The 24,024-nt window shown below is 29.0% G+C and overlaps 1 protein-coding gene across 15 annotated transcripts in view; it reads right to left on the bottom strand.

Annotated features, from left to right (window-relative positions):
- The window catches only part of LOC129908683 (protein alan shepard), a 487,297-nt gene that overhangs the window by 236,877 nt on the left and 226,396 nt on the right, over positions 1–24,024 (bottom strand). For 9 of the 15 annotated variants that reach the window (XM_055985360.1, XM_055985362.1, XM_055985364.1 and 6 more), the window contains exon 3: positions 5,069–5,119. The exons of the other annotated variants lie outside the window; for them this stretch is intronic. In XM_055985360.1, the coding sequence (XP_055841335.1) occupies positions 5,069–5,119 (51 nt within the window). The remainder of the gene's footprint in view (positions 1–5,068; positions 5,120–24,024) is intronic. 15 annotated transcript variants of the gene reach the window in all.

Here is a 24,024-nt window from a genome sequence, read left to right as displayed (position 1 = left end):
GGGCTTCGCCCCCATCATGGAATGGGTTTTTAACTGTCACCGTAGAGTATGTTTAAAAAAAAAAGATGACAGAAGCATAAAAAAACACCGAACCAAATTAATGTGAATGAAGAAGGTGGAAAAAAAAAACATATCCTTCGCTTAAGGGGAGAAAACAAAAAAAAAGCAAAAGAAGCAAAAAAAGAACACCCTTTAAACGCAGTGATATGGAACACTGCAAAATGGAGCCGTGCTCGAAATTTATTTATATCCTTGCCCTTATGTCATATCTTCTTTGGCATTTATATGTGCCGACATCTCGAGGGTAACGGTAAAAGCAAAGGCACACAAACCGAAAATAAAATGCCTACCCACACATATATTTATTTTTCTAACTTATATTATTTTGTTCTTTACATCACTTCTCTTTTTCCACATCTTTTTCATCTTGAAAGAGCTGAATCCTATTATAATATGCGTGGTGTAGCTGGTGGCGACATCTGTAGAATAATAATTATGGGCTGGATACGAATTTAAGTTTAAGAAAATATGTTGTCGACTTTCTTTGACTTCTTCTTTTACTTACTTATATATTTTGGGGGACACAATAATCGGATTTAATTGGTTTTGGGGGAGAAAATGGTGAAATCAGCAGGGGTGTGGGGAATAAATCATTTTATGCCACCTCACTGCTATTTCGTATATAATATAACGTGTGAGTAAGTGTACACATGTATGATATTTATGAGATGAGGTTTTAAGCCTTAAAATGTGAGTTAAAGTTGAAGAAGTGGGGGGATTAGGAATAAAAATGGAATTCGGAAAATATTTTTGGCAGTGCATTTCATTATGGCAGGTGACAGTGTGTTAATCGAAGTTCAATATACGAGTTTTATCAATTTATTGGGGAAAACTTTAGCAGACGTATTAATATAATTGAATAAATGAATTTTTGGACAGAAAATGTAGGTAGGAAGAACTTTGGAAAGCCTGGAATCTGTTAGGGTGCCAAAAAAAAAAAGAGTAATTTCAACAGAATTGATGTCTTAGAAAGATTTTCAAATCAAAAGTTAAAGAAATGAAAACTTTTTAAGGACTAGAAATTTGGGACACAGAACTACTACGTCTTATAAAGTAGTAACCCGTGGCGCAATGGTAAATTCGATGGACTTTCACGCCAGAGTTCTGGGTTCGAATCCCAGTCTCTACCATTAAAATATATTTTTAAGGGACACTACTTCTAGCGAGAAATTGAAAAAGTCTTAAAAACTAACTATGAAAAAAAGCATCTCTGTTATCCGATCAAACTCGACGGTAAATTGTAGGTCCCTTCAATTTTTGCAAATTTATTAAACGGAAACAATTTTGGTTGAGCCAATTGGCCTTGCCCTTTCATGAGTTGTCGTACAACAAATTACCTATTTATTTAATGTTCAATGTAAAGTGAAAAAGAGATGAACAAAAAGTCTTTCCGGTTTATCACTTCAAGGTGCGTACGAAAAATTTATAAATATTTTTTCGGTTGGCTTAAGACAATATGTTCCAAAAAGGAAATGTTTGAAATCATTTAAAACACCTTGGTCTAATAAACGATTGGTTAATTTAAAAAATGTTAAAAATAAAGCTTTTAACAAATTTAGAAAATCAAATTCAGAAGCTAACAGAAAGCTTTTCTGCCAATTTCGTAAAAGAAGAATAAAGAATATGATTTTCTTAACAATTGGAATTTGATGGTATTATTTCTTCTGATTTACAGAGTTCATGTGAACTTTTCTCAAAATTTTTTAAGACGGTTTATGTTCAACATTCCGACTTAAAGCTTCATCAAACAGAAAATGTATGCATTAACAATGCTAATATCTCAAAACTTCATCCCTTTGAGTCTGACATTCTTAATGGTATCTCAAAATTAAAATCTAGCTTAAATCCTGGTCCAGATGGAATTCCATCTCTAGTTCTGAAGCAATGTCAATTCACATTAGTGTTCCCACTACTAATAATTTTTAATAAATCTCTCAATACTGGCGAATTTCTTGATGAGTTGAAGTTCTCATATATAAGTCCTATTTACAAAGCTGGTCCAAAACATCTTGTAACAAATTACCGTGGTATAACTAAGCTCTCTGCAATACCTAAATTATTTGAGCTTATAGTAAAAGACCGTTTGTATTTTAGTATAAAAGAGCATATTTGATCTCATGCTTTATTGTAAATATGTCGTCGATTCATTAGAATCAGGTTATCAAGTAGATACTATCTACACAGACTTTATAAAAGCATTTGATTCTATTTGTCATGAAATTCTTCTAGCTAAACTTCGAGCTTTTGGCATTCGTGGATTTCCAGCTACCTTTATAAAAGAACACAATGTGTAAAATTGGGGAAATTCTTCTCTAATATCATACAAGCTTCATCAGGAGTTCCACAAGGTAGCCATCTGGGACCACTTCTTTTCAATATATTTGTTAATGATATCCTATCTCTTCTAAAAAATGCATCATGTTTGATGTATGCTGATGACATGAAAATTTTTCTTTGTATCAAAAATAGAATTGATCAGCAAAATCTTCAAAATGTTTTATCTGATTGGTGTGATAGGAATATCCTTCCATTAAATATCACAAAATGTAATGTGTTTACGGCACATCGTATTTTAGTTCCAATGATCCACAACTACCATATGTTCAACCAGATTCCTGATCGCAAATCTGAGATTCGTGATCTTGGAGTCATTTTTGATCCGAAGTTGTCTTTTTCGTTAAATATAGATTATGTAATTGCAAGGGCTAATTCAATTCTTGGTTTCGTCAAGCGAAACTGCAGCAAGTTTTCTAACCCTTATGCTCTGAAATCAGTGTACATGTCATTAGTTCGTCCGATCCTTGAGTATTGGTCAATTGTTTGGTGTCCTTCTACTTCCATTGGGATAACTCGTATTGAAAGAGTTCAAAAGGCTTTCACAAGATTTGTAGTTAGGCAACTGAAATGGAGAATAGATACTCCTTCATATCCGTCAAGATGTGCTTTGATTGGACTTCATTCTTTACAAAAAAGGCGTAATGTTCAGTGTGTACTGTTTGTCCATAATGTATTTTCATACCGTATCAAATGCCCACAAATTATTTATAATTTTGAAATCTATATTCCGGAGAGAGGATGCGTCTTCGTCATTTTTTTAACAATCCTAAACATATGTAGATGTAATTATGGTTGCAACGAACCATTTTCTAGATGCATAAAATTTTTCAACACTATATGTGATGAACTTGATTTTTCTATAAACAGATGTGAAATTAAAATCAAATTGCAAAGCATATTATAAATTAGCTTTAAGTATTTAATTATATTTTTATTTCAAAATTGTAGGTAATCTGTAAGATTTATATCCGTAGATGAATAAATAAATAAATAAATAAATAAAAAAATAAATAAATAAATAAATAAATAAATAAATAAATAAATAAATAAATAAATAAATAAATAAATAAATAAATAAATAAAAAAATAAGCCGATGTTTGGGATAGCCAAAAAGTTATTCTACGGAGCCATTTTATCCCTTTAAAGCTGTTATATGTTTTATCAATAAGCGAATCAAAATATTAGATTGTTTTCTGCTGTTGGCAACACAAAATATTGTAAAAGTTTATATATTAAACATTAAATTATCAATTCCAAATAAATGGGTCACTGAGGCGAATACGTACTTTTTTTTTAAGAAATCAATTTTATCTATTATCAGTTATTTTATGTTGAATATTGCTTGGAATTGTTGATTATAATTTTAAAACACACACATTTTCAACCCTTAAACCTCTTTTACTAATGAAGATTTCGAGAGTAATGTTTATTAAAAATAACTTATCTACTTTATCATTTTAAACCGCAAACAAAGTTCAAATTAATTATTATAATTTCATTGAAAGATAGTTTATTTGAAAATAATTAAAATATCTCGTTAGGTGCATTAACTTATTACTATGTCGTACATACATAATAAAAATTTTTAATTTTCAGAAAAATGAAAAAAAAAAAAAATCCCAATCAGAAATTCATCACATAACATGCGCCAGCCTTGCCTTTGCCTTGCCTGACTTATTAATAAAAACTCATCTTTAATTTTTTTTTTCTGTCATTTTCTGTTAAACCTGGTAAGCACGAATAATTCATTTTGCCAATCTATAATTTTCTTTCATTACAGAAAAAAATATGAAATAACACAAACATTGAATAATTACCTAAACAAGAAAAAGAAGAACGTGGAAAAAAAATCCATCCCTGTTTTATAAATTCGTTGCATCTGTAAGATACACGTTTTTTTTTGTTGTTGTCTCTAGCGTATAGGTAGGTACGGTAAGCTTGATTGTACACTCAGTACACACTGGCAAAACATCATCGTTAAAAATAATTGCAGATATCTATCTAACAGACTATAAAGAATATCTTTTTTCAAAGATCCGTCTGCACTCCCTCGTTTTTAGTCAACACTCATAGATAAAGTCTTTTTGTTGGTGAAGGGGGGAGGGGGATGAAGAATTAGTGCAAGGGGAACGTTGTCGTCATCATCGTCGTCGTCAGACTGATGGTAAATGTCATGCTTAAGTAAAATGTGTTCAACTGCTATTAGATCGAAGAGTGTGAGGAGGGGGTTCCGGTACCGGTATTGAAGAAAATTCCAAACAACAAGTATATGAATATGTTGGATTTTCCTATCTTACCATACCTAAACGTGATAAATAGTCCAAAGCTTTGACACTTAAAACGCCCATTTGTGTTCTATGACATATGATTGAGAATTATTTATTTTAATTAACCAACTCGAAAAGCAAATAAGGGGTGTTGTCTGTAGTTGATGTCGTTGTCGTTGTTATACTCGGTGTGTTCGAGTTGGAGCACCTAACCTATTAATAGGCTAAATAAATCGATACAATTACTTTGCATCTGAGGCAATAAATAACTTGAGATAATAGATAATTGCTCTGCTCTCTGAATAGTGTTTATATGGATGATGGTGAAACTCATGAGGGGTTATTTATATTCCAAGAGGAAATTAGTATTTTGCAGTTAAATCTGATATGGCTACTTACTAACCTTTTGGTTGTGATTGAGAATTTGTGTGTTCGATCGAGTGTTGGAACTTACCTGGAAAGAGAAGAAATATATTTTGAATGTTAGTTAAATTGTTATTAAATTTATAAGTTAAATAATAATAAAAGTTTAAGAAAAATTACAAATATCTAGAAAAATGTTTGTTTCGATAGCTCTTGAGTTCCAAGTATTCCAATATTTATAATATTAAGATCCAATCCCATAGGCAATGTAATATTTATTTTAATTAAGAAAAATTAAAGGTTCTTAATTCAGAAGAAATTTGTGTAGTAATAATTTTATAGCAAATATTTTGAAAACAAAAACTCAATATTGAAAAAACCTATGAAACAACAAGTACAAATTTAAGTTAAATTTAAAATTAAAATCGTGGTCCTTTATAAGAGATTCCGCTTTAAAAGGATAATTCCTTTTGTTACTGCTGGCGGCAACAATGTTAAAGAAGCTAAAGAGAAGTAATTCTACTCTATAAAGAATGTTCTGTTTATAGTGGAGTAACTAAAGCTCAAAAATTGGCAATATTAGGGAACCCGGCCGAACAGCTTAGATTTTGATGATCTTTTTTTTCAAACGTCGGTAATTAAAAATACTTTAAAGTCTATAGATTAAAAATTGCCGGTGTTGCCGTTTTGATTTTTTAAATTTAATTGAAGATTTTTGTGAACAAAAACAAATTTTTTTTAAAATTTTTTCTTAAATTTTATAAATTAACTGATGCCAAAAGATTGTCTAGGAAATTCAAGGAAAAAAATATATGGGAAATCCATTTCAGAAAGAATGGTAATTGAACTCAGATTTTTGAAAAAATTTTAACATGTCGTTTTTTAAACTTGGTCGTAATATAAAATGCATTTATTTTCAATTTTTTTTGGCCGAATTTATTATGATTTCAAATTATAAAAGGAAATGTCAATATGTATTACGGTTTATGAAAAAAATTAAAAAGTATTTTATTTTCGAAGAACTTTTTTTAATAAAAGTTTTGAAAAAAAATGTAAATTATTTTTTTTTTAAGTTCAACATCTAAACATACAATTATTTTTTTATTCATTTAGTAACCCTTACTGTTGAAAGTTAAATAGCAAAAATTTAAAGTTCCTATTTACCACAGTCTTAGAGAAAATTAATTATTTCAATGCAAAAATTCAGTTTTAATTAAAAAAAAACCATTAAAATTGAAGTCATTTTTCATTTTTTTTTTCAAAAGTGTGATATATTTTAAATTTTTCTAATAACATTTTTTTTTTTAAATTCTGAGTTTGAGGACCATTTTTTCAAAAAGTCTTGATTAAATTTAGTAGATTTAAATTCAAGAGATGAGAATGAGCTTCTGGCTTTTTAAAAATGTATTTTAAAATATTGTAGGTGTTGCCGTTGTTTTCAAAATATTTTTTTTGTGATTGAGGTCAGAATGTTAGAAAATTGCATTTATCACTCGAACGATGGAAGATTGTCCCTTACTGCCTTTTATATATTTTCCTTAAATTACCTAGAGAATCTTTTGCTATCATTTGTTTTATGAAATTTAAGCAACAAAAATGGTTTTGTTAAAAAAAAATTTAATTTTAATTTTAAAAAACAATACGGCAACACCGGCAATTTTTAATCTATAGACTTTAAAGTATTTTTAATTACCTACGTTTGAAAAAAAAAATCGTCAAAATCAGAGCTGTTCGGCCGGGTTCCCTAATAATTTGCTTTAGTTACTCTACTATTAGTGATTCGTATTTGAGATATTGATAGTCAAAGTCAAAAGTATGGTTTTTGGTTTGATGACTGATATTGCAGTGTAAAAAAAATCGTAGAAGTTTGAAACAAAAGGAATTCTAAAGCCAAATAAAAAACCTTTCTAAAAATAATAATCATTTTATCAGAAAAAAATTTTCCACTTCCTTATGAGAGAAGTAAAATCGAAAAAAAATTAGAAAATTTTGGTTTTTGAACATTTCCAACAATTATGCTATTTTACCGTTAGAAATAAAATATTTTAATATTTAATCCTAAAACTAAAAGAATAGAGCTTTCACATCCTTTTTATTTTATCATGATGCGGTCATTTTTTACTGAAATACAGCCTATCGAAAATCACTAAAAAAATCACGATTTTTTTTTGTTCCTTTAATTTTTTGGGCTAGTGTATTTAAGTGTTAAATGAAAATAAAGGACACAGTTGAATAGTTATCAATTAAAAAAGAGGTATTTCATAATTCTCAATTGAATGTCGGGAAGTTGTAGAGCTCTTTTCGGGAAAGATTTTATCAAGACCATATTTTAAAATGTTTAAAATTTAGGGGGTTCAATATTAGGATTCGATAATATTTTTTTCTAAATTTGTGATTTTCAAAAAAAGAAAAACAAAAATAAAACGTTCTAATGACTTTTTTTCAGGTTTTGAATGAACAACAACAATTTTTGTTTTTAATTTTTGGTTTAAGCCAGCTAAATAAGGTTAACTTTTAACTACAAAATCTTAAAAACTTCCCAAAATATGTGAACTGCATTTTGACTTTAAATATAGCGAGTATTTTTCTAATATTTTAAATTTATTTTTGCTTAATTATATATTTCATTATATTCCTAACAGCACAGTTACCATCAGAGCGTATTTCCAATCAAGTGTTCTGATTTTTGGGACAGTAGTTGTTTATATCTATTATTAGCTTAATGAAAATCCTAAGTCTTCGGTGGCAAGATGACAAAGTTTTCCCTTCAAAAACAAAATGCATTTAATTTTTGAAAACTTTGTTTGAAAATTGACTGTATTATCAAAATAACAATTTTTCGAAATTTCAATCGACCAAATTTCAATGTCAAAGATGCACAAAATTACAACTTTAGAGCATCATTTTTATTTCTGTTTTATTGAAATTTTTCTCTAGAATTTTACACTTCCGTATAAAACAGTCATAAAAAACCCCTTCTTATGAAATGAGTTTTCAAACTTTGGGTTTTGGTAAATTTTGTATTAAATGATAAAAAAAAGTCCTTACATGTAAAAATAATAAAACTTGATTTACCTTCCCGAAATGTAATATTTAAATTGTGATTTTTTCTTAGCATTGTTCTTTAATTAACTTTTTTATTTTTTTTGTGACAAATAGTGAAAATATGCATAGACAAAAAGTTTCAAATCAGTTATCTTTCTGTACCAAACACCACAGAAAAAAATTCAACAAAAATTACGTTCTCAGAATTTACTGTCGTTTTTTCAAAACTCATTTTTCAATAATTTTTCTTAACGAGCATCAGTTTTTGGGTTTTTTCTAATTATTCGTTCAAAATATAAAACCATTTTAGAACATAGCTATCGAATAATAGTTTTCCAATTTTTTTCCAAGGATAATATAATTTCCTTCACAAAATCTTTTTTTTTGTATTCATTTGTCTTGAGGTAGGTTTTCTATTTTTGGAATTTGATCAAAATTTGGATTTTTTTTATTTCTTAGTATCAATCTTTTGCATTTTAAAAAAATTTTGATTTTTTATTGGAATTTTATAAAAAGTTAAAACAAAAAAATAATATGAAACATATTTAAAATACATATTTTTGGTTGGATTTCACCAAAATTTGGGCCAAAATCTTATAATTTGCTAATAATATATAATACTCTAAATATTTATTTTGAATAAGAATTTCGTTTTAAATTTCAGAAATACAAATTATTTTTTTTTTATAAAATTGAGTCTAATAGACCAGTGCCAATCCGGTTTTCAGAAGGCAAAAGTTGAACAAATTATTAGCAGCATAAGGGTGGTGGAAAAATTTAGGCATTCGATTTTTTTCTGCCCTGTTCGATTTCACTAGTCAAAAGGTTTTTTTATAGAAATCAAAGTATATTTTTCTAATGGTTCTTTGTGCGCTGATCTCGAATCTGAAGTCAGAAAAATTCTATCACATCACGTTTTTGACATAATTACCATGCCAAAAATCAGAAAAATAGTGTTTGGGACGTTCAAAATTCAATATCTCAAAAACTTTGCACATTAGAGCTATTCTAGTGCTTGATTTAAATTGAAAAGGTCAATGACCATTAGAAAAGTATAAATTGGTTTCTATGGAAAATTATTTCTCGTCAATATTACTGTCATTTACGGAAAAATCAATTTTAAAAATCGTTTTTTTTGTTTTTTTCAATTTTTCTCAATATTTTCTAAAACAAAAGTATAGTTTTTCCACACAATCCTTAAAAAACGGTTTTAAGCTAAATAATTGCATTGCAAACTTTTCAAAAATCAAAAATTTTTTCGGTAACTTTTTTGATTGAAAAATAGGCAATTTTTTTAAATTAAATTCGTCAAAAATCCAAAAATTAACTTTTTGCTCAAAAAACATTTTTAATAGATAGAAAACATAACAAAGTAATTTTTAACCAAGTTTTGTTAAAATCCAACTATTTTTGTAAAAGATAACAATAAAAAAATCGTATTTTTTGCATTTTTTTCAATATTTTTGAGGTTATAGAAAAAAATTGTTTGAGTAAAAGTTGTAGACATTTATACTGCCTACAACTTTTGCAAATTTTTGAAATCGTAAAAAACCATGATTTTTGACACCCACCCCACTTTTTCGCCCACCCCCCCCCTTTTTTTTTGTGGGCAATTTATTTTTCCCCTTTCATATACCATTTATCCTAAATTTTCCCACCACCCATATGCTGCTAATAATTTTTTTATTTTCAAAAATTATTGGCACTGGTCTATAAATTTTGATTGACAATACCAAAAATCAAATTCTATGATTTTGTTTGGTATAAGCAAAACTGAGATTAGACTTGTTTACTTTTCAAGCTCGCAGTTTGTAAAACAGACAAAACTTTGAAAAGCCATGTTCGAAATTTAGTGCTCAGAATTTGGTACACCATTTCAAAGATATATATTTTGCATCTGATTCTTGAGTGAGTTCTTATTTAATCCATATATTGTTTAAAAATTATGCACATTATGCATTCGAAATTTCAAGTAGGTACCTAAATTTTAGCTAATTTTTTTTCAAAATCGAAGCAATTGAAGTTTTTGGGGAAAAAAAAGTTATCAAAATTTTGGATTCAAAAAGTGAGCTAGAAGTTAAAACTTTTTCTTTATATTTCACTGCTAACTCTATCTTGTTTTTAATTTAAATTTTTAAACTCTTCTCTTCTCATAAATCGAATGTTTTTTCAAAGAAATTTTGTGATCAAAGGCCTATTTTTTTTAGAACTACCATCATTTATTCTAATTTTCAAAGTAAGTTTCTGATTGGTTTAATATATCCAAATTATTTTCATTTTATTAAATTAAAGTCACTTATTTCTTTAAAACACTTGAATAATAAAGTTTATGAAAAACCTCTTTTAAAGAATACCCTCAAGTTGTACTTTAAATGAGCATTTAAGAACTCAACAATCCGTTTTTCACACTTCATGAATAGAAATCCCACATTCCTTGAGTACCTTCTTACCAACCCACCTTCCTATCATCTTTGGGTAAGAATATACTCTTTTGGAGACCCGTCCATTCGCATTCTGACATCAACACTATCTCGCGCGGTGTCTATTTTCTTCCAAGATTATCTTCCACAGAAAAAAACCCCAAGAAATATAAATGAAAGGAAATCCAAACCTCATCGTCTGCTGTGTCTTGTGGATGAGGAGACAGGAGATTGGGTGGTGTCTTTCACTAAAAGTGCATACCAGATAACTACCACAGATCCTAACTATATATTCCAAGTCCTGCTGCTGCTGCTGCTGTTGTCATCCGAAGGATTTTAACAAACAGTCTGACAACAAACTCCCATAAGCAGAAATTTAATTTTCTATTTTATTTTTTCTCATTTTTTTTTTTTTTTTGCTAAACTCTATACTCATCGTGTTGGTTGGTAGAGATCTTCTTCCTTATTCTGGTGTGATGGCTCCTTTTTAATATTATCATTCCATTTCAATTATCCCTCACAGTAGCGTTGTCTATTTTGCTCCTTCTCAGGAGTATGAAGGTGATGGTGTTTTTTTTTAGATCTGAGAGATCCTTTAAAGGAGTTTGGTTATGAAATAAATAAAAAAAAAAATGAACACATTCAAAGACACAACACATATCGAAAAACAGGAAGAAAAACTTTTCAATTCTCATGTCGAAAGGAGCTGCTATAGCGCTAGAAAGATAGAGAATGACGATGATGACGGTGTGTGGAAAAGAGCATCGCCAAACGCAAAACACGGAACAAGGATGCTACTTAAACTATCCTCTCAACCTCAACCAAAAAAAAAATATATAAACCAACCGAAAAGCAAAAGAACATCATCCAAGTCGAACGCAATGCTAAGGGCATCCTGGGCCAAAATAAAAGACATGTCTTGCACTTGTGCTGTCTTCCGTTTGCCGCCCTCTTGAGAATGATGTCAGCGAAGCAGTTGGTAAGGACCCCCAAAAGAGGAAACAAGATTTTGGGGGCGCAAAAACTTTTTGTCACCGTGTATTTATATTTTTTTTTTTGTTTCTCCTCTTTTACATGTTCTTCTTTATATTTTTTTCTACTGTTTCTTCATTCGAATGCTTGTAGTGTCGTCATCTTAGTGGTTTTTTTGAAACTTCTCAAGATGCTTTTAGACTTGTTTTTTTTTTTTTAAATTCTCAAAAAAAAAAGAAGAAAAGTTTTCAAAGGTGAAAGTGTGAGAGGATGTTGATGAAAAAAACTTTTCTGTAAATTTCTGATTAAAATTGGATACACAGGACACGAGATATAAAAAAATTCACCAAACCTATAAAAATGTCCTTCCTTTTCTGTGGTCGTCTATTCTGCATAGAAAATGAAAAAAAAAAATCACCCTCTTCTCCATCATTAACATACAAAAAAAAAATATAAAAAATTTAAGCAAAAAATTCAATTCCGAATGGCAAACGGACGACGTGATGAGAGAAGGAAATTAAGTCAGAGAAAAAGGATTACACACACCATATCCAAATAGAGAAGGAGATCGACCAACTGAACCAATGACGACGACGATGAATAAAAGGAATTTCTGTATTCATTCAAAAGGACTTCAATGATAATGGTGAGTAGTATTATCCTAAATGGAATTGTTCGATTCAAAACATGTTATAGATGGGTAAATTGAGGGGGTGGGGGGGATGAAATAAAAAATACTGATTTCTACTCCTTTTTCCTATGATATTTATTTTTTTTTTTTTTTTTATTGTGAATGAATGTGAGATGCGGAATGAGATGAAAAGAGGATATCCTGTAATAAGGACCAAGTGCTTGAGAATGTCTTCAACAGGTCACGCCAAGAATAATGAAATGATGAACAAATTTATAATGATGGATATTACAGATGAGGAATTTCTATTCAAAAGAATGGGGTTGAACGATAAGAAAGGGTTTTTCTGTAATAAAGGGGAAAGTCTGTTTAAGAAAAATTATACAAAAATTGTCCTTTTTTGAAAAAAAAAGGAAGTGGTGTTTTATTTATGAATAATAATAAAGATGACCATTTTAAATGATTAATATCGAACATTTTTTCAACAAAGAAGAAAAAAAAATTGGAAATTGAAATTTTTTCCAATATAAAAAGGATATTCTGAATATTCGGATCCAAATTTCGGTGCTTCAAATTGTTGAAAATTTAAAAATAAATTAAAATTTTTTGGTTTTAGAATTGTGAATAAAGTCGGTAAAAATTTTTAAAAGATTTTGACTCAAACTTTAGTGAAAACTCTACTTGGTTGACAGAAAAATACTGTAGGTAAATACTCGCTAAAAAATACAATTTTTTTAAATTCTGATCAAAATTTTGGTGGAATATCAAAAAAGGTTAAGTTAAATAGAAAACTTTAACTGACAAAAAAGTTAAAAACGAAAATTGTGCGGAATCTTAACAGTAGGTATGTTGTAAAAACACCAACAATTTGGAATAATTGAGTTCCAGTAAAATATTGAACATTTTGAAGTGAAACTTATATCATTCTAATTACTCCAAAATTTGGAAACCATATTTATACGTAGTAGTTTTAAATGGGTAGAAAGTTAATATTTGCTTATTTAAGGGCAATGTACTAAAACTGTCGAACAAATTTTGGTACAAAAATTGATTTAAATTTGGTTAAAAATAAATAACATTCTTTCGAAATTTTAGTACAGTAAAAATAATTTTTTTAAATTACTTGTTCCGATTCAACTAAAAATTTTGTTCAGACTGAAAATTTTGATAAAAATTTTGGTAACATTTTCAGAATGCAAATAAAATTAAACAGAATAAAAAAGTTTTGATCCAAAATTATTTCAAATTTTATAAATAAAAAAATCTCTGACAGAAAACTAGAGAGATAACCAAGTGCAGTTTTCGACAAAGCATTTCAGAAATATGCAAAACAAATAAAAAAAAAAAACTAAAAAAAAATGGTTGGAAAGATCACTAAAACATAACTTTGGTAAGATTTTGATAAAATATTAATGAATTATCTAAGGCTTAAAAATAAAGCATTTAAGATTATGAATACTGAAAACTATTGAAAGAAAAATTTAAATAATTTTTTTTTTAAATAACATTAGTTATTAAATTTTGAATTTCAATGAAAATATTTTACCAGTGTAGCATTTGACTTATTTTGAGCGTGATTCTTTAACAAAAAAAAAAAAAATCGGTACCAACCAAAACAAATTTGGAACAATTTCAAAGAAAGTCTCAATTCTGGCAACATTTTTGGACAATATCATTTTTAATACAAAAACTGACAGAAATGAAGGCTATTAGTTATTTTTTTGCTAGAAATACAAAATCTAAAAGAAATGGCAAATTTTTGGTTCAAAAAAATTCTGAAAAATCGGTACAAAAAAATATCTGAATTTCTTTGCTTCTTGCTAGCGATTGGAATCCATTGTTCAATAAACAATTTATAATGTCAAATATTTTAAATTCTGATCAAAATTTTTATAAAGTTCGGTTAAAATATTTGAAAAAAAAAAAACTTAAAATTAGATTGATAGAAATTTGGGAACAGAACTTAAAATTTTGGATCAACAATTGTTGAATTTTGTATTATTTCATATTTGAACTAAATTTTAAATGCAACAGATTTTAAAGAAAGGTAATACTTTATGCATTCCATTACTGGAAATCTTGTTAAAAATCCTACAAACATTTTTATGGATATTGAACATGATTTTGCTCTTAAAACTAAAATTATTGAATACTTAAAAAAACACATTCTATATTTAACCATTTTCCATTAGGATATTGTAGGATAAGCTTGAACTTAAACCATTTGAAAAATGTTTATCTATATATACAAGAGAGTTTGGTCATGTCTTCTTCTTGTTTTGGGTCATGGGCAAAGTTAAACTATACTTTATCTGAACCAAAGTTAATGTAAAAACTATATTGCTTTTATGGCTTCTCATACATCTTGTTTTTAAGTCTTCGACCGACGAAAAGTTCCCATACATACAACAAGAAGATAGATATTTTCTTTTATTTATTGAATTGTGTCAACATTAATTGATCTCTTCCTCATTCTCTGTTTCTCTTTTCTGTTGCTATCTAAAGGATTTTTCGTTGTATATCCTTGAAGAATGAAAAAAAAAAAAAGTTAGTTTAAACAGTCTTTTGCCAGATTTAATCCTGTAATCAATCAATCCGAAAGGAACGACGAGAAGAACAAACGAAAGATTGAATCTTATTTATCCCACACGAAACTAAGTAAGTTGAGTCCTTTTTTACTTCTTCTGCTTCTTCTTTAACTCCGATACACGATTGCACGAAGGATTCTAAGATACTCTATCAATTTTCTTTTAACTTTCTTATCTGTTGCCGTGCCCCTAGAAAATACATCGACACCAACAACAACAAATTCCAATACAAAAAAATGCTTCCATCTCTACATTGTCCTGTGGGTCATCGTCGTTGTTGTTGGTTACAAGGATGAAATGTTTATTCAGACGATGCGATGGTCGTTTGTAAAGAAAGCCAATTTCTTCGATGCTTTTCTCGTTCTCACATATATAAATTCGTACCTTTAATGGAGGACACTGCTATCAAGAACACCACATCGGCAAAATGATTTTTAAAAAAATAACAAGAAGAAGAAGAAAAATCGAAAGGAAAACATTGAAAACAGAAACACAATTTCAATTTGCAACGGCAAATATATACAGTTCGAAGGGGTTCACATGTTGTTCGTGTTGTGTGTTATTTGGGGACTATAGCGATGGTCAAATCGTTTACGATATTTCAATGTGAAGCATCGGTGAACTGTGGCGTATGAGTAACCTTTTTTTTTTTTTTTCTTTTCATTTTGTTCATTCTGTTGTGAATGTAGAAAAGAGAAGCAGATGGAAGTACATTCCTTTGAATAGATATACAATTGTAACAGATAAAATGTAGTATCTCACTCTCTCTCTCTGGGTGGTACTTAACTTTGCAGTTGTGGCGCTTCCTCTATTCTATCGCATATTTGTACCTACTACAGACAACAGAAACTATACTTTGTTTGGTTTTTGGGAGAGTGCAGATGGCATATGAACACAACACAATTCCAAACATAAGAGAGATAGGGTTGTGTTGTGTTGTGTAACGAAATGAGGCCGTCTTTCTGTTATTATGTTGAACCTATTTTTTTCAGCTTTTTTGTGTAATTTTATTTTTTTTAAGTGGATGTTTTTGTTAAGTTCTTATCGCAAATTGTATTTTTCAGAAATACAATTGTGACTAAAAATAATGTTTGCATTAAAAAAAAAATTGTTTCGATAAGATAAATTACAAAATCATTTCGTGGGCACAAATATTAACGAAGTCATTTGTTTTTTTTTGTTACTTTTGTGGCTTTTAAGATTGATTGAAATTGTTTTTTTGAATATTTTGAAATTGGTTCAATTAACTTATTATATTAATTGCAATAACAACATGGTTTGGTTCCCATTACTGAGCTCAACTGGCTGAACTGAATTAACTAAACTGAACTAATGTAACTGTATAAACTGACTGTTTTTGTTAGAATTTTTGTATTTAAAATGTTGGATCACAAAATACTGCACTGTATTTGAAACTGTTGTATGTTTAATTGCTGGTTTATTTTAAAAATGCAAATTTTTTGATGTGATAACGTCTTAAAAATCTTACTTTCTTTAGGTATAGGCATTGTACAGATGTGGTTGGAGCATCATGTTAAAGCTGAAATAATAAGCTTTCAGAGGATATAAAATTTATTATAGGTTGTTATATAAAAAAATCGACTCTAAGGTAATGGAAGAAAAAAGAGTTTGATTTTCTTTCTTTTTTTTTTTGGTGAAAATGTATTGGGTTCAAAAATTCTAGCTCTTTTTGTAGAAGTCGTACAGATATGGTTAATGTAAGTATTTTGAGCTGAAACAATATGCTTTCAGATAGCATTTATTATATGTAAGTTGTTATATAAAAAATGGCTTTTTGTGATTTTTTCATTTTTTTATAAAATAATAATAAATTCTTTTATATGTACCTGATGCGCATCTTAAAAATTTATGTATGGTTTTATTCTTTAGAAGAACTATGTAGTGGTTTAAAACTTGATATAATAAGAAAGCTCACTTCAACAAGAAAGCTGACAAGAAATTAATTTTTAAATCTTTTTTTTTTTACAAAAGCACACAACCTGTTTTCTTATATGTTATCGCGTAAACTAACAACTGACAACCACTTTTTTTTTCAATTGCAGTTAATATTTTTTATAATGCGAACATATTTTATTTGTACTAAAAATTTTTTTTTTATTTTGTAATGGAAAACAAATAATTAAACAATAAAATGGGTCTCACGAACTTGCTCTTAGAGTTAAAGTTGCTTAAATTTGTAAAACTTTTTATATAGAAATTTGGAAAAAAAAATAAATATCGTTTTAAAAAAAAATAAAATCTGAAATCAAATTGCCCTCCAAAGCAAGTATGCAGTTTTGATTGATATATTAAGATGTATTTTGAGAAAAAAATTTTCAAAATCGTTAAAGCCGTTTTTTAAAAAACTAATTTTTTATAAATAATTTTTTGGAAAAAAAGTTTGAAAATAAAATTGGTATGCCATTTTGTAGAAATCACTAATCAACATCTTAAAATAAAATTTCAAAAAAATTCAATGTCCCGTTTTCGAAAATTTGATTTTTCAAAAAAAAAAAATTCAAAATATTTTTAAAAATTCAAAAGTTATTTTTTTGAAATTTAATTTTTGGTTCATATTTAAATTATATAAATGCTTCTTCACAAAAAGTTTCGTTGAAAAAAAAAAAAAAAGATTCTATGGCAGGTACCGTTAATAATGATTTTCAAAAAAAATTTTTTTCATTAGAAGATAGACCCAAGCTTAAAACTACTTTTTGAATTTTTTAAACAAAATCGTTTGAGCCTTTTTTGAGATATTTCAATTTTACTTAAATCGGTAGGTACATGAAAAGTACCGTTATTTTTGGTCTGGTCCAAAAAAATTAATTCCAAAAACCCCTCTGGAGTCTCCAAAAATTGCTACATACCAAGTTTGACATCAATCGGTCCATCCGTTTAGGCTGTAGCTCCTTACACAGACAGACAGACAGACAGACAGACAGAATGACAGATAGACGTATCATGGAAAAATGTTATCTCAACTTTTTTTTTTGTACGAATGCATAACTTGATATATAGTACCTATATCGCAAGTAAAAAGATTTCTTACAACCCTGCTTTCGAATAATGTTGTGTTTTTGTTTTCAAATCAAATGCACATAAGCTTTTCTTGTAGGTACATGAATATTCACAAAAGAATATAAATATAAATTTATAATGAATAATGTAATTCCTCCTTTAAAAAAAAAATACATACATATATTTAAATTTTAAACCTTCAAATCTTTGAATTTTTAAACTACCTCCTTAAATTCACTTAAAAGATTTTAAATTCATATCAGATTTCTTAAAGGACACATCTCTTAGACCCAACAAAATCAAGGACATTTTCTTTTTCCCATTTTGAAATAATGGTTTTCCCTACAAAAAAGACAGAAACGTTGCATTATACTTTATATATGTTTGATGCAGAATTAGAAATCTCAAAAAAAAAAAGTTATTTCCATCCTAAAAGCTAAAAATGCATTTCAAAACTATTTTGACTTTTATTACCGCAACATTGTCGTCGCTCTGTGGTGTGGTCGTATATACAATCTGTCACATTAATATGATGAATTTACCGGCATTGCTTGTCTTCTTTTTCTATTTTTAAAGTCAAATGTATGCTATGTATATGGAATGTATACCTACTATTATAGTACTGCATTCAGTTGAACACTCCTTAATCTTTTTTTTTTCTTTATTTTTTATTTGCATCCTCTAAAGAATAAGTCAACTTTAAGATAAAATAAAAAAAAGGTTAAGACACACCACAACACACAGAGCATTTTCAACAAAAATAAAGATGCAAACGAAATGTATCCATAACTTGAATGTTTTATTCATACTCACTCTTTTCTCATATTCTTATCGCCAACTTATTGCATAATGTTTAATGTCAACGCTGTGCTGCAGATGAAGTTGAACTTTTCCTTAAAAATTTATTTATTTATGTTTTTTTTTTTTTGTTTTTTTTTTTGTATTTTTCGTAGGTTGCAGAGGATTTTGCAATGATGATGAGATGAGGTGAAGAATTGTGGCAAAGATGATGGAGAGTCATTTGTAAATTCAAGTGATGTCTGTTTGAAGCAGGTTTTTTTTTTGTTTAATTTTTAGTAATAAATAGAGTGCTCTACCTTAGAATTATAGATTGTAACATAGAAGATAAAACGAAACAATAATTTTTAAAGGCTACCATGAAGCAAGTCTAAGGAAAGGCGGTGTAAATGCTCGTTTAAAGATGCGACGATCAAAGAAACATCACCATACACTATCATACATAATCATGCATAATCAAATACCATTAAAATTAACACACATCATTAAGTTATACTGAACAAGCATCGAGTACTAATCACGAAGCATCGCGAAACATCATGAAACATCATAAAACATCATAAAACATGATAAAACATCATCAAACATATACCACACATAACCAAACATCATTAAATTTTTAAAAACCATTAAGTTTTTCTAAGAAAACACTAGGTAGACATCACTAACCATCATAACACGGCATAAAACATCATAAAACATTGAAAAAACAACATCAAGCATATACCAGCAACTATACAACAATACATAACTAAACATCATTAAATTTAGCAAAAATCATTAAGTTTTTTTAAGGAAACAGTAGAGACATCAATAAACATCATAACACATTATAAAACATCATAAAACATTATCAAGCATATACCACACATAACCATACATAACCAAACATTATTAAATTAAGCAAAAATGATTAAGTTTTTTTCTAAGACAACACTAGGTAGACATCACTAACCATCATTACACGACATAAAACATCATAAAACATTGAAAAAACATTATCATACATATACCACACATAACCAAACATTATTAAATTAAGCAAAAATCATTAAGCTTTTCAAAGGAAACACTAAGTAGACATCACTTAACATCATAAAACACCATCAAACATCACCAAACATCCTCAAACATTGTCAAACATTATCATTATTCATCGTATTCACTGAGACTGACTTAATTGACTGAAATCACTGAATTGACTTGAATTCACTGAAAGGATTAAAATGAATGATATAACTCAACTGTCTGAAGTTATTGAACTTGAACGGGTGAACTGATTGAACTGACTGAACTGAATAAACTGACTGTTCTGACTGAACTGAATGAACTAACTGAACTGATTAAACTGACTGAACTGAAAAAACTCACTGAACTGATTGAACTCATTGATCCGATTGAACTGAACTGATTGAACTGACTGATCCGACTGAACTGACTGAAAAAAATGAACTGACTGAACTGATTGAAATAGTTAAATTAATTGAAATAACTAAACTGAATGAACTAAATAAACTGACTGAACTGAATAAACTGACTAAACTGAATGAACTGATTAAAATGACTGAACTGATTGAACTGACTGAACTGATTAAACTGATTGAACTGACTGAACTGATTAAACTGATTGAACTGACTGAACTGAAATCACTGAACTGATGGAACTCATTGATCCGATTGAGCTGAATAAACTGATTGAACTGACTGATCCGACTGAACTGACTGAAAAGAATGAACTGAATGAACTGACTAAACTGATTGACCTGACTGAACTAGTAAAATTAATTGAATAAACTGAACTGAATGAACTAAATAAACTGACTGAACTGAATAAACTGACTTAACTGAATGAACTGATTAAAATGACTGAACTGATTGAACTGACTGAACTGAATAAACTGACTGATCTGACTGACCTGAATGAACTGAATGAACTAACTGAACTGATTAAACTGATTGAACTGAGTAACTGACTGAACCGAATAAACTCACTGAACTGATTGAACTCATTGATCCGATTGAACTGAATAAACTGACTGATCTGACTGACCTGAATGAACTGAATGAACTAACTGAACTGATTAAACTGATTGAACTGACTGAACTGAATAAACTCACTGAACTGATTGAACTCATTGATCCGATTGAACTGAATAAACTGACTGAACTGATTGAACTGACTGATCCGACTGAACTGACTGAAAAGAATGAACTGACTTAACTGATTGACCTGACTGAACTAGTAAAATTAATTGAATAAACTGAACTGAACGAACTAAATAAACTGACTGAACTGAAAAAACTGACTAAACTGAATGAACTGATTAAAATGACTGAACTGAATGAATTGAATGAACTGAAATGAAATAACTGAACTGTTTCAGCTGGCTGTACTCATTGAAATTACTGAATTGATCTGAATTAAACTTAAGTGAGCTCCACTGAATTGAAGGAAGAAAAATGTGATTTTTATTCCTTGAAATAGGGTACAGTACAATTATTTCATCTGCTTTTATATTTATTTCCATATCGTTTTTTATATTTTTTTTTATTTATTTCTTCTTCTTCAGAGGATGAGAATTGAATATCGATTTTCACTCGATGCCCTTTGCCAATTAATACAACAAATGACTCCGGCACTTGAACAAACGAGTTTTGCATTTGATATCTAACGATGTTAGCCATTAGTTGTGTGTTGCTTTCAAGTGGCAGCACAGTGGTAGCTGTTAGCTGATAGATCCTGACAAAATGGCGAAGAATAATAACAAAAAAAAAAAAAACTAGAAAACTAAGTAAATTCCAAGCCAATAGGAGCAACGTTCATAGAAAAATAATAATACAAAAAAAAAAAAAAAAAAAAAAACAGCTGAAGCAACAGAAACCTCGACATCGTGTCATCTGCTGAAGAAGAACTCTTCTTCTTCTTCTTGCTTCATGTCCTCCCGCATATATATTTCTCTACACAAATGACATTGGTGTCATCGTCACCAAGTTGTGTTGTGTTGGAAGCAAGGAAACGATGGCAAAAGTCGAATCTTCCGCCTCACCAATTCGATTCTCCATTGTGTGGTGTTTATGTGCCACCCTCTTCTGATGAGGGTAGGGGGTGGCTGGTTTGGTTCAAATTCTAGGAAGAGAGAGGCAAAAACTTAACAACAGTTAGTTGTTGTCTCGTATAACCTTGGTAGACAATTAGTGTTCGACTATGTCTAGTGCTCTTAATGACACAACTCTCTCTCTCTCTGGAAGTCATCGTCGTCATCATCGTCATCATCGTTGTCGTATCGTTTCGTGGACTATATTGCAAGGGTCTGAGGTTTAATTTGCGTTTTCTAAACCATTTTGTATTCTTCTTTTTTTTTCTGCTGCGCTGCCATTCTTGTATCTTTTTTTTTTTATTCTTTTTTTTTACTTATTTTTCCGGTTCTAAATGGGGGCGATGGTTGTGTATAGTTTGAGGTTTTGTATAGAGATATCTATTTGTGTTTATAGTTTGAAAGAAAATTCCTATTTAATTGCATTTGGTTGTTTGGAAAGTTTTTAGTACATGGCAAGAAAAAAAAAAACTAGGAAAGAACTTAATTTAGTTTCTTGGCATTTGACGATTCTCTAACTCACTGTTCTGTTGATGATGATTTTTATCTCTGAATGTAGTTCAGCTAAATGCAATGTTTATTGATCTGGTGGACATGATGACGTCAAGGATGCGCGATAATTGTTTATGTATTTGCAAAATAGTTTCTTGGAAAATATACCAGTTTTCCGCAGTTATTCTTTTGAGTCTGGGTTTTATGAAGATCTTTGTGTTGAAATATGTTTTTGATAAATATTTCAAATATTTATATTGAATTATTTAGAAAATTCACTTTATTTTGAGATAATAAGAGCACTCAAAAGTTTTCATTAAAAAAATAAAGAATAACGATGAATTGCCTAAGCAAGTTTTAAACTTTGTAAGATTTTCTATTTCATCTAAATTATACATCATTTGAAATGATGAAAACCTAAAATAATCGTTAAATTGCTTAAGCAAGTTTATAAATTCGGAAGATTTTCCATGCAAACTATCGCGAATTAACTAGGAATAACTGTATTTAATCTTAAATAGGCTAATTAACATCATTAGCAACGAATGAAACTTAAAAAACATCGATAAGTTGCTCAGGCAAGAAGAAATTTGTCCTTAACTTCTCATAACACATATCACGTTATTGATCCAGCAAAGAATTTTAACACCCAAAATAAAACATTTGAAGCTATGAATTGCAAATATTATAGCAAAATTGCATAAGCAAGTTTAAGACTTCGTGGGATGTTCTATGCTACTAACTGGGACTTTTCCAAATAAGAATAGTTATTTCCTTAAGGAAGATATTTAAAAGACTTGAAATCTAAAAATTGTCGTTTTCTTGCTAACGAAACTAGTTTTCTCCTTACCACCAAGCAACAAAATTTACTGCGATGAAAACTAAGAAATATTTGAAGCAAGCTTATATAAAAGTTTCCAAAATATTGCATGCTGCTAAAAATTTTCCAGAAATCACTCATGCAATATGTTTTCAGTTTGCCAACTCAATTTTTTTACAAATCAAAAATAAAGAATATCTTTAATTGCTCAAGCAAGTTTAAGACTACCCCATATTAACTAAGCAATATTCTCAAAATTGCTAATATATTTATTTCTCCTCTAAAGTAGTCATAGGATTCGATCTGCTGCGTAAAATTGCCTGAGCAAGTTAGAAATTTACTGTCCTGACTTAAGCAATTTAACACCAGATTGCTAGATTCCATCAAATTTTACCATTGAAGTAGTCGAAGCATGCAAAATTTATTCGAACTGTAGAAAATAGTCAAATTGCTCAAGCAAGTTTCATATTTCGTGAGATTTTCTATGCACTAACTCTTGAGTTTGATAGAACAACTTTTTTTCAAATGAAATAAATGTAAACTGCAAAGCAATAATTGCTTATGCAATTTTTACGAGCTTCTTGAAACTGCTCATGCAAAGTGTCGTGAAATAGCTTGAAACACTTTTTTTCCCTATAAAACTGCACCTCAACGAGAAGTAACACCTATTAATGTTGTTAAATTGTCTAAGCAATTTTAAACGTCCTGAACTGAAGCAAGTAATCGTGCAAAATGTTATGAATTTGAATTTTGTATCTCAAGAAGGTAAAAAATAAAAAAACTAATCACAAGAAAATGGATAAAAAGTTCATGAAACTCACTCTTCAAAGTCCATACAAAACAAAAGCATTGCCAAAAGTCTAATTTTATTATAGATATTGGATATCTAAATTATCCACAACTCATATCATATATTTCATACCAAAAAGTTTTAAATACAAATTTGAAAAAAAAAAAACAAACTAAATGCAAAACAAAATTTCTTCTCTTTTCTTAAAAAAAAAAAAAAAAAAAAAAACTTGCATCCAGTCACAAGGTTATTAATTTTAAAATCGATTTTCGGACCATTTCCTTGAGGAATTGAACCATTCAATCCGATGAAATTGCATTTCAACTT

This window comes from Episyrphus balteatus, chromosome 2 (assembly GCF_945859705.1).
Source record: "Episyrphus balteatus chromosome 2, idEpiBalt1.1, whole genome shotgun sequence".
Taxonomy (NCBI): Eukaryota; Metazoa; Arthropoda; class Insecta; order Diptera; family Syrphidae; genus Episyrphus; species Episyrphus balteatus.
This window is presented reverse-complemented; position numbering and strand designations above follow the sequence as displayed.